The following is an 11,387-nucleotide window of genomic DNA, read 5'->3' on the forward strand; positions in this document are numbered from 1 at the left end:
TGGAATAACCTGTGGACACATGAGTATGGAAAACCCTCATGGCACACAGCTCGTGGATAAATGGTGGAACATTTGCCAGCACCACAATCTCCATTTCACCCTGGAATCTCCTTGTCATGAAGGCAAACTCTGCACAGAGCATGACAGGGGATGTAGCCCCTTCCCAAACCTCCTGCCATTCCACTGCCACGTTTTTCTGAGCCAGCCAGATCTATGGAAGCAGAAGGCAGCCAACTAACAGCTGATGGGAATGGTTCAGTGGAAAGTTATTATTTAAAAGCTAGTTAAGATAATTAGGGGGCAGTTTAATTAAAACATTAACTTAACACGAAATGAATGCAGTAGTTTTCAGTCCCAGCAGGATGCACAGCTAGCATGTTCCCCTGAGAGGCTGCTAATTAGTGTTTGTAGTGAATGCAAACAATAAATAAAAAGAATAATATTCCTGTAAGCCTTAGAAATATTAGAAGCTTTGTTCCTTTCTGCACAGTGCATTCCCATTGGCCAAACACCATGGCATGCCCAGACGAGCCTGACTCAGAGAAGCTGCAAGACATTAGGACCCCAGAAAGATGTAGTGATTCTGCCTCACTTTTGAAGAATGCTGAAGCTGTGTGCCCTGAGCACTGCAGACCAATGTCCCATGGCAATCTGGGACAACCAGGACTGAAATGTTATCTCTCATTCCTGTCATCCAATTCCTATTCCTCAGTGTGCAGCTGGCAAACACCTGGATTCAGCTTTGATCAGGACAACAGCATTGCTAGCACAGCCTGGTGCACCAACCTGCTGGGGTTTCCAGTTTGCTGTCATCCATCCATCCATCCCTCCATCCCTCCATCCCTCCATCCATCCATCCATCCATCCACCCACCCATCCATCCATCCATCCATCCATTCCATCCATCCATTCCATTTATTCATTCCACCCATCCCTACATCCATCCATCCATTCCATTTATCCATTCCACCCATCCCTCCCTCCCTCCATCCATCCATCCATCCATTCCATTTATTCATTCATTCCATCCCTCCATCCATCCATCCATCCCTCCATCCCTCCATCCCTCCATCCATCCCTCCATCCCTCCATCCATCCATCCCTCCATCCCTCCATCCCTCCATCCATCCCTCCATCCATCCATCCATCCATCCATCCATCCATCCATCCCTCCATCCCTCCATCCATCCCTCCATCCATCCTTTCATCCACCCATCCCTCCATCCATCCCTCCATCCATCCATCCATCCATCCCTCCATCCCTCCATCCATCCCTCCATCCCTCCATCCATCCTTTCATCCACCCATCCCTCCATCCATCCCTCCATCCATCCATCCATCCTTTCATCCACCCATCCCTCCATCCATCCCTCCATCCATCCATCCCTCCATCCCTCCATCCATCCCTCCATCCCTCCATCCATCCTTTCATCCACCCATCCCTCCATCCCTCCACCCACCCACCCAGCCATCCAGCCAGCAGGATGCTCCCTGCAGCACACCAGCTCCCAGCCAGCACCAGCATTAAGCTCAGGGAGCAGCACTGGGCTCAGTTTGGAGGAGGAAGCAGGGGAGCAGCTGCAGGAAGGGCCCAGAGGCTGCCAGGCCAAGCAGTGAGCACACAGACAGCAGCTGTGGCTTCCAGGGAAATGCTGCAGCTTCCCAGCTTCCCAAACTGAGAGGAAGCAAAGCACTGCCTGGAGATCCTGAGAATAACCCTGAGCTGGAGCAAAGGCAGAAGCTGCAGTGCTGGGTAGCAAGGAGTGAGAAGAAAGAAGAGGAGAAGAGGAGGCTCAGGGGAGACCTCATCACTCTCTCCAACTCCCTGAAAGGAGGTTGGAGCCAGGGGGGGGTTGGGCAGATATCAGTGGGACAAGAGGGCATGGACTAAAGAATTTTTTCCTAATATCCAACCCAAACCTCCCCTGGCAGAGCTGAAGCTCTGCCAGGGGAGGTTTGGGTTGGATATTAGGAAAGAATTCTTTGCAGAGAGGGTGATCAGGCATTGGAATGGGCTGCCCAGGGAAGGGGTGGATTCTCCATCCCTGGAGATATTTCAAAAGAGCCTGGATGTGGCACTCAGTGCCATGGGCTGGGAACCACGGGGGGAGTGGAGCAAGGGTTGGACTTGATGAGCTCTGAGGTCCCTTCCAACCCAGCCCATTCTATGATTCTGTGATTCTATGATTCTATGAAAGGGCTGGAGTTGATCTCTGTGCTGTCTGAAGTGCCCCTCTAGGAAAGCACCAGGACTGGAAGGTGAATAAATGCACGGGGACTTCTGCCTGAACTGATCCAGCTTTGCCCACGGTGACCTGCACGAGGCAGCCAGGAAACACTGGTTGGAGGCTGCCCAGTTCTTGTACCTGGTGACAGCAGCTCTGGTTCCAGAGGAGCTGTGGCTGAAGGGGAAGCAAAGGAACTCATCACCAGGGATCTAAATTAATCTGAATTGCATTTGCATTTCATTTAGATTTAATAAGATAGTTATTGTTTGTTAATTACGTGCCAATTGATTGCTGCAGCAACGTGTTTGTTGAAGAGGAATAATTCAGCTGAAGATGCATATCCTACTCATCTCAATTGAATTAAGCAGATTCAAAGCAGTGGAGTGCCACGGAGCATAATCTCGGGGTTGATACATGCACTGGAAAAAAATTCTACAAAAAAGAAAAGAAGCTGGTTTGTTCCACAGCAACCTGTGCCCTGGAAAAAGTATCAGCCATGAATGACTTGTGTGTAAGATGCAACAATCCTATGTACAAACCTGCAGACCCCAAAAGCCATAAAGGGTTTTTTCTTTTGCTCTGCAAAGGGTTCTTGTAAGTACCCTACAAAACCTTTTGCCAAGAAGTGATGTACACACAAAAAAATGTGCAACCAACCATACAAATAAATGGAAAACCACACAGAAACTCTCTTCCCAAACTGGAAGCTGAAACCATGAGAAACTTTGTTCCCACCCCATCCACCTTTCCTGTAAAAAGGAAGTTCTCACTTCTGCAAGACTCCAGAGAGACCTCAAAGAGCAGGAGGTCTGGCAAAAGTCACCCCTAGAAAAGGTGAAGGAAAGGCAGAGCTGGGAGCTTGTGCCAGTTCTGGAAAGCAGATGTGGGGTATATGGGGATGAGGGAAAACTAAATCCCATTTGATGAATATGAGAAAGTAAATGATCCTCTCCATGATGGCCTTGGCACACCAGCAGCTGCAAATCAGAGGACTGCTCCAGCTGGGAAATGTCAATTGTATGGAAATGTCATCTTCATTGCAGAACTCTCCTGGGGCTGCTGGAAACCACAACTCAAGTGCATTAATTTCCATCCCTCTGTCTCACTTTCTCTTTTATTTTTCAATCCTTTAACCTTTCTAAAAAAAAAAAAATTAAAAAGCAACTTTTTTTTTTTATTTTCCTGCATTCAGTAAGATTTTGTATTTATAATTGTGCAGAAAGGTTAAAGACTTTCAATTAGAAAGGTCACTCCAGGATCACTGAGCAGCTGGATTCACATGCTGCCTGCCAGCCAGGGACTTAAAGATGGCACTGAGCAGCTCTTGTGCCAGGGCTGACACCTCCAGCCCCAACAAAAATAAACTTCCAAGTCTTACTTTTCAACCAGGGCCAAGGCTCAAAGATCTCAGGAGCTTTTCAGCAGGGAGAGATGCAGCTTGAGTTTCAAGTGAAGAGCAGATCAAGAGGCAGAAAAGCTGTACACAGCCAAAGGCAATTCCCAAAGGGAGGTCACTGCACCTTGGAGGGGTCTCTGAATGGAGGAAAGAGCCTGAGGACACCTCCAGAGCACCCACAGCAAGTGACAGAGCTCACATGTGGGCTTCTCTACCCTCACTCTCTATTCTTTGCCCCTTCCCTAACTAAACTCTGACTTGTTTCATGGGAAAACAGGTGAATGTATTCTGAAAGGAGGGAGGAAGAACAAGGTGCACAGAGGGGCCAGGCATATGGCTGGTCAGGAGAGGGGGATTATGTGAATTACAATTGATTTTCCACCATTAATGAACCATGAAGTGCTCGTGATTGCATCTTGAAGAGATTCCTAATTATTCATCGAATCTCAGAAGATAATTAAACTTCATTAAACACAGACATGACAAGCTTGCATAGTAAAGAATAAACCCCAGAGCCAGTTCCTGATAGGAGAGGGAGAGGTGGTGTTGGAAGATGATAAGGACAAGCAGGAGAAATAAAAGAGGGGTTCTTCACTGGAAGCAGTTTTTGTCCAAACAAGAAATTGCTGCTCTCAGTGTGTTTTTTCACCTCTTTTTTTTCCTCTGAGGGTTTTTTCCTTTTCTTTCACACATCATAATCACATCAACACCTTTGCCTGACATCAGGAGTGCCTTACATAATGCACTTACCTGTTGTGCAGCACTTGCTGTGTGTGAAACTGTCCCAGAGTTTCAGAGCCAGGGGGGAATGGTCCCTGTGTGTGTTTGCCACAGGGGCTGTGAGGTACAGAACACACTTTATGGAAGGAGCCAGGGAGAAGCCAGGGCAGGGAGTAGCAGGCATTTGTTACCATGGATCAGAATTCCCAGGTAGTTCAGCATTTCAGAAATAAAGGGAGTTTGGTTCTAGCTTGGGACCATGTGAAAATTTAGCCCATATTGCCCTTATTCTAGAGATTTAGTTGGATTCAATAGGACCCATAGAGAGGCCCCAGTCACATGCAAAACATTTGAATGTAAGAAAATTACAGAAGATAAACTTGTTAATTTAAAAAAGAAGGGACTGAAGAAAGAAAAAGCTAACAAGGTGCAGTCCTGAGGACTGAATGAACCTTGGCCTTCTGGTACTGGTAACCAAACAGCATTTGTTCAAAATTTTCTTACCATGCTCTTGGGAGCTGTCAGGGATTGCAGTGCCCCAGCTCAGCACTGGGATGTGCAGTGCAGGGAAAGCTCTTCCTGGAATCCTCTGTCTCCTGCTGGTACAAGGGATGCTGTTGGCAAGCCCTGCTGCCTTGGCTTCAGCTCATCTCACTGCTTCTTGCATTTACACTGAATTCCCTGGGATACACAGAAGGAAGGACAGGTCCACCTTATCTTTATCTTATCTATAATATAAATTGCCTCATCTACCAAGGGTTATCCAGCACCAAGCTCAGCCAGCCACGAGACTGTTGGGACACCCCTGCTACTGCAATGCTTACAAAGCATGAACAGGGGGTATTTCCAGGAGAAGTCAGCCTAGAGGAAGACAGAAATCCCAGATTTTCCCAGTATACATTTTCTTCCTCTCAAAGGGCTCTCTTTTCATCACTGCCCTCCTAGAACTGAACATCAAAAGTTTCCAGTCTTGAGGCAATCTGATTTTATTCAGAACTGGACACGTTGGCATGCAGCTAAAAGGACCCAGAGGAGGTGGAAGGCTGACACAGCTTTGCTGAGCCTCACAGGGGATGAGACAATGGAGTTTGCATTGGTTTTGTAGTGTGAACAGCTGAGCCCTACAGCTACAACCTTCTCACCTCTTCCTTCATTCCTGCCTGACATAACACCTCCCCTTTCCCTTGCCTCAGGTAGATTTTAGGATTACAGGTCTTCCCTGGCATGGTGTAACTTAACTCAAGCTGTTGTAGCCAGGATTTCCCTGCCAGAGATGCATGGTATGTACAGAAAAAAGAGGGATAAACAGGCAGACACACAAGTGGAAATGACTCAGCTGAGAGCTGTTACTTTCTCCCCTACACAAAGTCCTTGTACAAAGCCCAGAGTCTCTGGCACAAAGAGGATTCAGGTCTATCAGGCCTGGTTTCTAATTGGTGCAATTTCACTGGTGAAAACACTTTCCTAGGACTCCATTCTATGAGCCAATTAAGTTAAACTGATTTAATAAAGGAGCGAAGCAGTCTTGCTGTATATACCCTGAGTACTTGCTCCAATTTAACTGAATGAATTTAAAATCAGGTCTGGATCATCTGTACAGAGCTTGTAGAGGGATTTCCAGTCCTTTCAGAGAAGAGAAAGGCTGCAGGGAGGCTGTCTCCACCCAAGGCCCTTCCTGTCTTGTTTTACAATGAATCACACATCCCAGCTTTGCAATGAATGAGGTTTCCAGAGGCAGAGTTTATTCTGGCTCTGCCCTCCATGCTGTAGCACCATGTGTTTTACAGCACTGTCAAACATAATGATTCCTCCCCTGGAGAGAAATTGGGTTCCGTTTTATATTTTATTGCCTCGGAAAGGACATTTTTTTACTTTCCACAGCCCACAGTTGGCAGCAACGGCCCCATAAATCTTGCCAAATGTTTTTTTGTTGATATATTGTCCAACAAGAGGTCTGGGAGCATGGAGTAAACAAGTTAATGGCCTCCTGATCCATGTCCCAAGCACAGAGAGTGCTGAAGGCAAAGTCCAGCAATTGGTGGGTGAGCCAAGAGACCACTGGGAATTTGTTTCCCGTGCTCCATCCAGAATAACATGGAAGCTGCAGTGCTCCTGGCCCCTGAGAAGGGGGTCTTACACCAGAAAGCTCCTGGTGCCCAGTCCTGCAGGCCTTGCATTTGCTGCAAGAGTGGGATGCCTGCAGGAGGCTCAGTGCATGCCAGCAGAACTCATGGAAACCAGGATAGGAAAAATTAGAAGGAAGGAAAAAGCAAGAACGTACTTGTTCTGGTGAATGAAGCTGCACAGGAGCAGATGTCACAGCTGAAGGGACAGGGTGCACTGGATTTCCCAGTGTGAGCACAGAGGAATGAATCCAGGGAGGAGGAGGAGGAGGCTTGGTGCTGTTGCTGGGCATGCTCTGGTAGGAGAGTAAGCACATGGGAGAGTGTTAGATGTGACTGTGCTGGACAGGACTGCAAGCTGTCCTTAAAAAGCACCCTAACATGTCTGGAGATGCTAGAGCATGTTTTGCTACACGTGCAAAAACAGTGATGGAAGGGAGGATGCTTGTTCTTCAAACATGGGAGCATCCAAGATGTGCTCTGTAGGTGTTTGTTGGCCCTGGGGCAGGATGAGATGTTCTGCTTGTGTGTTAGCACCTGTACATGCTGACACACACAGCTGTCCTTGAGCCAGGCCTGCACCTCTAACAGATCTGTCCTTTGTGGGCAATGACAAAGCCTCTCTCAGAAAAAGAGATGTTCAGTTTGATTCCTCTGGGCAGCTAATGAGCCGCTTCCCTCCTCTCCATCTTTGTCCCTGGGCTCCTCCCCGAGCTCCACTTTGCATGTAATGAAGAGCTAATGCCATAATGACTGGATATGCTACCCTCAGCCCAGTCCTAATGCCTTGGAACCACTGCCTGCCACTGCAAGGCCTGGAGCAGCCCAGCTGGTGATGCCCAGTGAAGCCTCTCCAGGCACAGCATCCCTGCAACCCACCTGCACCCTGCCAAGCAGCCCCAAACCTCCCCCTGCCAGGTGATCAGAGCTTCAGTGCCCATCACTTCTCCTCCAGCCTCAGGGCAGGATGCAGTCCTACAGACACAACCCTGAGCAGGTTCTGTGCCTGGCTGGGATTCCTCAGGAGCTGAAAAATCCTCCTGAGGCCTCGGGAATAAAAATACTGCTAAGCCTGGCTGAAAGCATGATGAAAGGGAAGAAAGATTGGTGGTCTCAGGTGAGGCCAATAAGCTGATAAGGGAGTGGCAGCCAGCTCTGCCCAGAGGGAGATAAAGGGGTGTGAAGAGATGCCCCACCTTCTGCTGGTGGTCTCAGGTGAGGCCAATCATCAGCTGATTGATAAGGGGGCAACACCCAGCCCTGCCCAGAGGGAGATAAAGGGGTGTGAAGAGCTGCCCCCCCTTCTGCTGGGGCCCCCAGGTGAGGACAATCATCAGCTGATAAGGGGGTGGCTTAAGCCATAAACCACAAGAGCCAAACCAGAGTCCTGACGTGGAATTAAAGTGTCACCTTCTCCTCTTAGGGATGGCACCTTAGGATTCTGAGCATGCAGCTGCCCTGCTCCAGGCTCTGTAGGCTGCAAGTCATTTTAAGAGGAAATGGAAGAAATAAGCTTCCCACAGATGAGCACGATAGGAAGCTTAGGGACTGACTCCACGTGGGAAGGAGCAGGAACTGGCAAGCTGCCTCCCACCCTCTGCCTCACCTCCCACCCTGTGTCTCACATGGTTTGAAGTTGTCTCTCCAGCATTGCTTCCATTTCTAGTCTGTGAACAGCACCTCATACCCAGGCTAGGAGGGCACGAGGAGTGGGGGTGGGAGAAGGAGGGAATAATTATCCACGGAGGACTTGAATCTGATGAGATTTACACCCTTCCTCAGCCATAAACGTTGCTGAGAGCCCTAAAGATATAACCACACTGGCTCAGAGGAGGCAAATGCTGCTTTGCCAGCCTACAGATTCTCAGCCTCCCCTGCATGGCAGTTCCCTAAGGATAACCCAGTTCTCAAAGGGGCTGCAGATCTCTCCATCCCACTCACTGAGGGATCCATGTCGTTTGGTATCTCTTTCACAGCATGAGTGGTGTCCCCAAGAGCTCCAAGACAAGGGGTTTTCCCCCTCAGTGTAGGCAGGTGAGGGCAGTGCTCAGCCTGCCCCTGTGCAGCACAGCCTCACCAATCCCCCTGCACAGGATGGAACAGGACACAGCCCCATCCCTCTCAGTCCAACCCCCTCACGTAGCTGCTACCCACATTTTCCTGCAGTTCTTGGAGAGTACATGGGTCATGGAAATCAACATTTGTGCCAGGTCTTGAGCTTGCACTGAAGTCAGGATGAAGTCAAGGCAGACAGAGACTTTCTTAGCCTCTGAGTTTGCACTGAGCCTCACACCACCATTACTGCACCTCACCCTTCTCCTCCACTTCAATCCTACCCAGAAATAAAGAAAACTCCTCAGCCCATCCCACTCTTATCTCTTAGCACACAATTCCCTCCCTTCATCTTCTTATACCTACTCTCCTCCATTCCATTATAACATTTTACCCACTATTTTAAGTATGTAAGGTTAAATGCTTTTTTCTTCTTAGAGGTGATTTCAAGAAATAACCAGGAGTATCCTCCTACTTTACAAGTTCCATAAGAGCTGCCAGTTCCTCACAGTGAGATGGGGAACAGAGGAAATGTTCTTTGACCCTGCTCCTAGCTCTGGCACTGGCTTTTTCTGTGTATCTAGCTACGTCCTAGTGCTGCCTCAGTTTCCCCACTGTGACTGGCTCCCTGTGAGACTGAGCCATCCTACCTAGAGAAAAACCTGAGCTCTCTAGATAAGAGGAGCCAGACAAGGGCACATCCAGATTGTTTTGTGATGCCTTTGAGCTTTCTAGTGACCAGACAATGGCTCAACCAGCCAGGTCCTGTCTGAGCCAGAGGGGAGGCTTTGCCCATCTCATCTCAACTTCCCATTGCCTCCCCCCCTCCAGGTATCTGCAGAACATTCCCTTGCCCAGGATGTCTGACCCCAGCACAGCCACACTTCCCTCTTTGTCCATCACACACAGAGCCCCAGGGGTGACAGACGGATCCAGAGAGTGACAGACAGCCAGAGGCAGCAGAAGGCACCCGTTGCCATGGAAATCCAAGCCCCCTTTTCAAGTATCTGTGCAGTGCAGGGGAACGTGGCCAGCTCCCACTGTGAGAAATCTTTGTGAAGAGTCCCGTGGAGAGTTGGTTTTGTGTCCCACAATTGCTCTTTCTTCTCCTGCCCAATTATGTGTTCCACCAGGAAAAGCTGGACCTCTGCTTGGCTGAGGACATGTGACATCAAGGTACATTGTCTGGCAGAGGAGCCTGCAACCAAGGACACGAGTTTTTAGGACAAAAGCTCTGCAGGAAAATTTCAGATTTTTTTTTTTTTTTTTTCTTTTAATATTGGAAGAGATCCATTTTCGCTGCTATGCCACAGGGCAACACCAGGTGACGCCACCAAACATGCAGCAGTTCTTTTATTTTCACACTAAATTCCACCCCCCTTCCATGGGTTTTAGTGAGGTTATTCCAATGATCCTACAGGCTCACCATAAAGGCAGGGTCAACCCATTCCAGTGTTCTGAGCAGCTCTGTTGCTCTCAAGGCTGTTTATAAGGGGACAGCCTTACTTGTCCTTACTTCCCCCACCTCTCTCTGCTGCATTGTGGTTCTGGGAAATCCCAGGGGAAAGAAGGCTGATTAGGAGGCAGGAAATGCTTCAAAAGTGAAGCAATAAACAGATTGTTTCACTGGGAGCCAGGGTGAGAGTGGAGGCACAGAGCTGAGGGACAAGCAGCACTAAGGGACTGCTGAAGATCCACCTGGAATCTCAGCCCCAAGTGCAAGGTTTAAGTGTCCTGGGCCATGCTGGGCTTCCTGCCACAAAAGGGAAAGCCCACACGGGCATTTTTCTCTCATTACCCTCCTGTTAGCATCCTGAGCTCCAACACAGACCCCTGCATCTCCATGAAGTTTTTCAAGATTACCATGAACCCACCTCCAGCCTCATTTTCCTTTATCTGCCTGATTGTGGGGCCTTCCCCATGTGACAGCTTCATTACAAGTGACCTTCAGCACTGCCTTTGTTGGGGAAGTGATTTAGAACCAAATTACTGATCTATTCCTTCCCCTTTCTCCTTCTTAGGAAAGGCAGCAGTGGCAGCACTGGAGGAGCCATCTGAAGCAGTGCAATTTCAGCCCATTACAGAAGGGGAGGCTGAGCAGAAAGCCATCCCCCATGACAAAGGGGCCAAACTGTTCCTGGAGAAATGCCCAAACAATTGTACAATTTATTCCAAGGGTACAGATGAATCTGATTTAGACCAGAAGGAAAGAGCTCTTTAAGGAATTGGAGACTCCACTGAGAACACACAGAGACAGATGGGAAAAACAGGGGGCAGGTGGCTGCTTGGAAGCCTGGATCACTCTGAGACATGTGCAAAGCAGAAGGAAAATGGCAAGATGGACCTTGTTGTGATGGACTGGGTGAAATCTCATTGGAACCCGTGAGCAGAGCAGCTGCTTCTGATTCAGGCTACATCAAAGAACACAGATATCTCTTTGTTTGGTACAAACTGAAGCAATGCAGGTTACTGTTCAAAACATAAGGACAAAGGTTGATCTGAGTTGAGCTATGATCTAGAGCTTTACTGTAGACTAATGGCTGAAGAAATGTGTGTGAAATAAGAGAAAAAAGAAGAAAAAATGACCAGAACTGGAGCAGATCACCAAGAACAGTCAGAATAAGTGAGGGGAACCTGAAAAAAAAAGTGATGAAGGAGTCCTCTGGCTCCAAAGTGGCACTGGTAGCCAGAGAGTTATAAGCAAAGGTTTAAAAGAGGGAAATGGGGAAGCAGGAGTGGAGAGTTCTTGCACTCATCAGGGGACATCTTTTTAACCCTTACAGCATAACATGTAAGAGTGCACCTTGTTCAAATCAAAGCCCCAAAAACCTGGATTCCTGTGTGGGGCCCTCCCTCTCCTCCTCTTCA

The 11,387-nt window shown here is 48.5% G+C and overlaps 1 protein-coding gene across 1 annotated transcript in view; it reads right to left on the bottom strand.

The window, feature by feature from the left end:
- Positions 1-11,387, bottom strand: part of DISP3 (dispatched RND transporter family member 3) — a 127,667-nt gene that overhangs the window by 78,329 nt on the left and 37,951 nt on the right. Inside the window, exon 2 of the mRNA XM_071767188.1 lies at positions 6,626-6,763. Within this exon, the coding sequence (XP_071623289.1) occupies positions 6,626-6,760 (135 nt within the window). The 5' untranslated portion in view covers positions 6,761-6,763. The remainder of the gene's footprint in view (positions 1-6,625; positions 6,764-11,387) is intronic.

This window comes from Heliangelus exortis, chromosome 23 (genome assembly GCF_036169615.1).
Source record: "Heliangelus exortis chromosome 23, bHelExo1.hap1, whole genome shotgun sequence".
NCBI classification, from domain to species: domain Eukaryota; kingdom Metazoa; phylum Chordata; class Aves; order Apodiformes; family Trochilidae; genus Heliangelus; species Heliangelus exortis.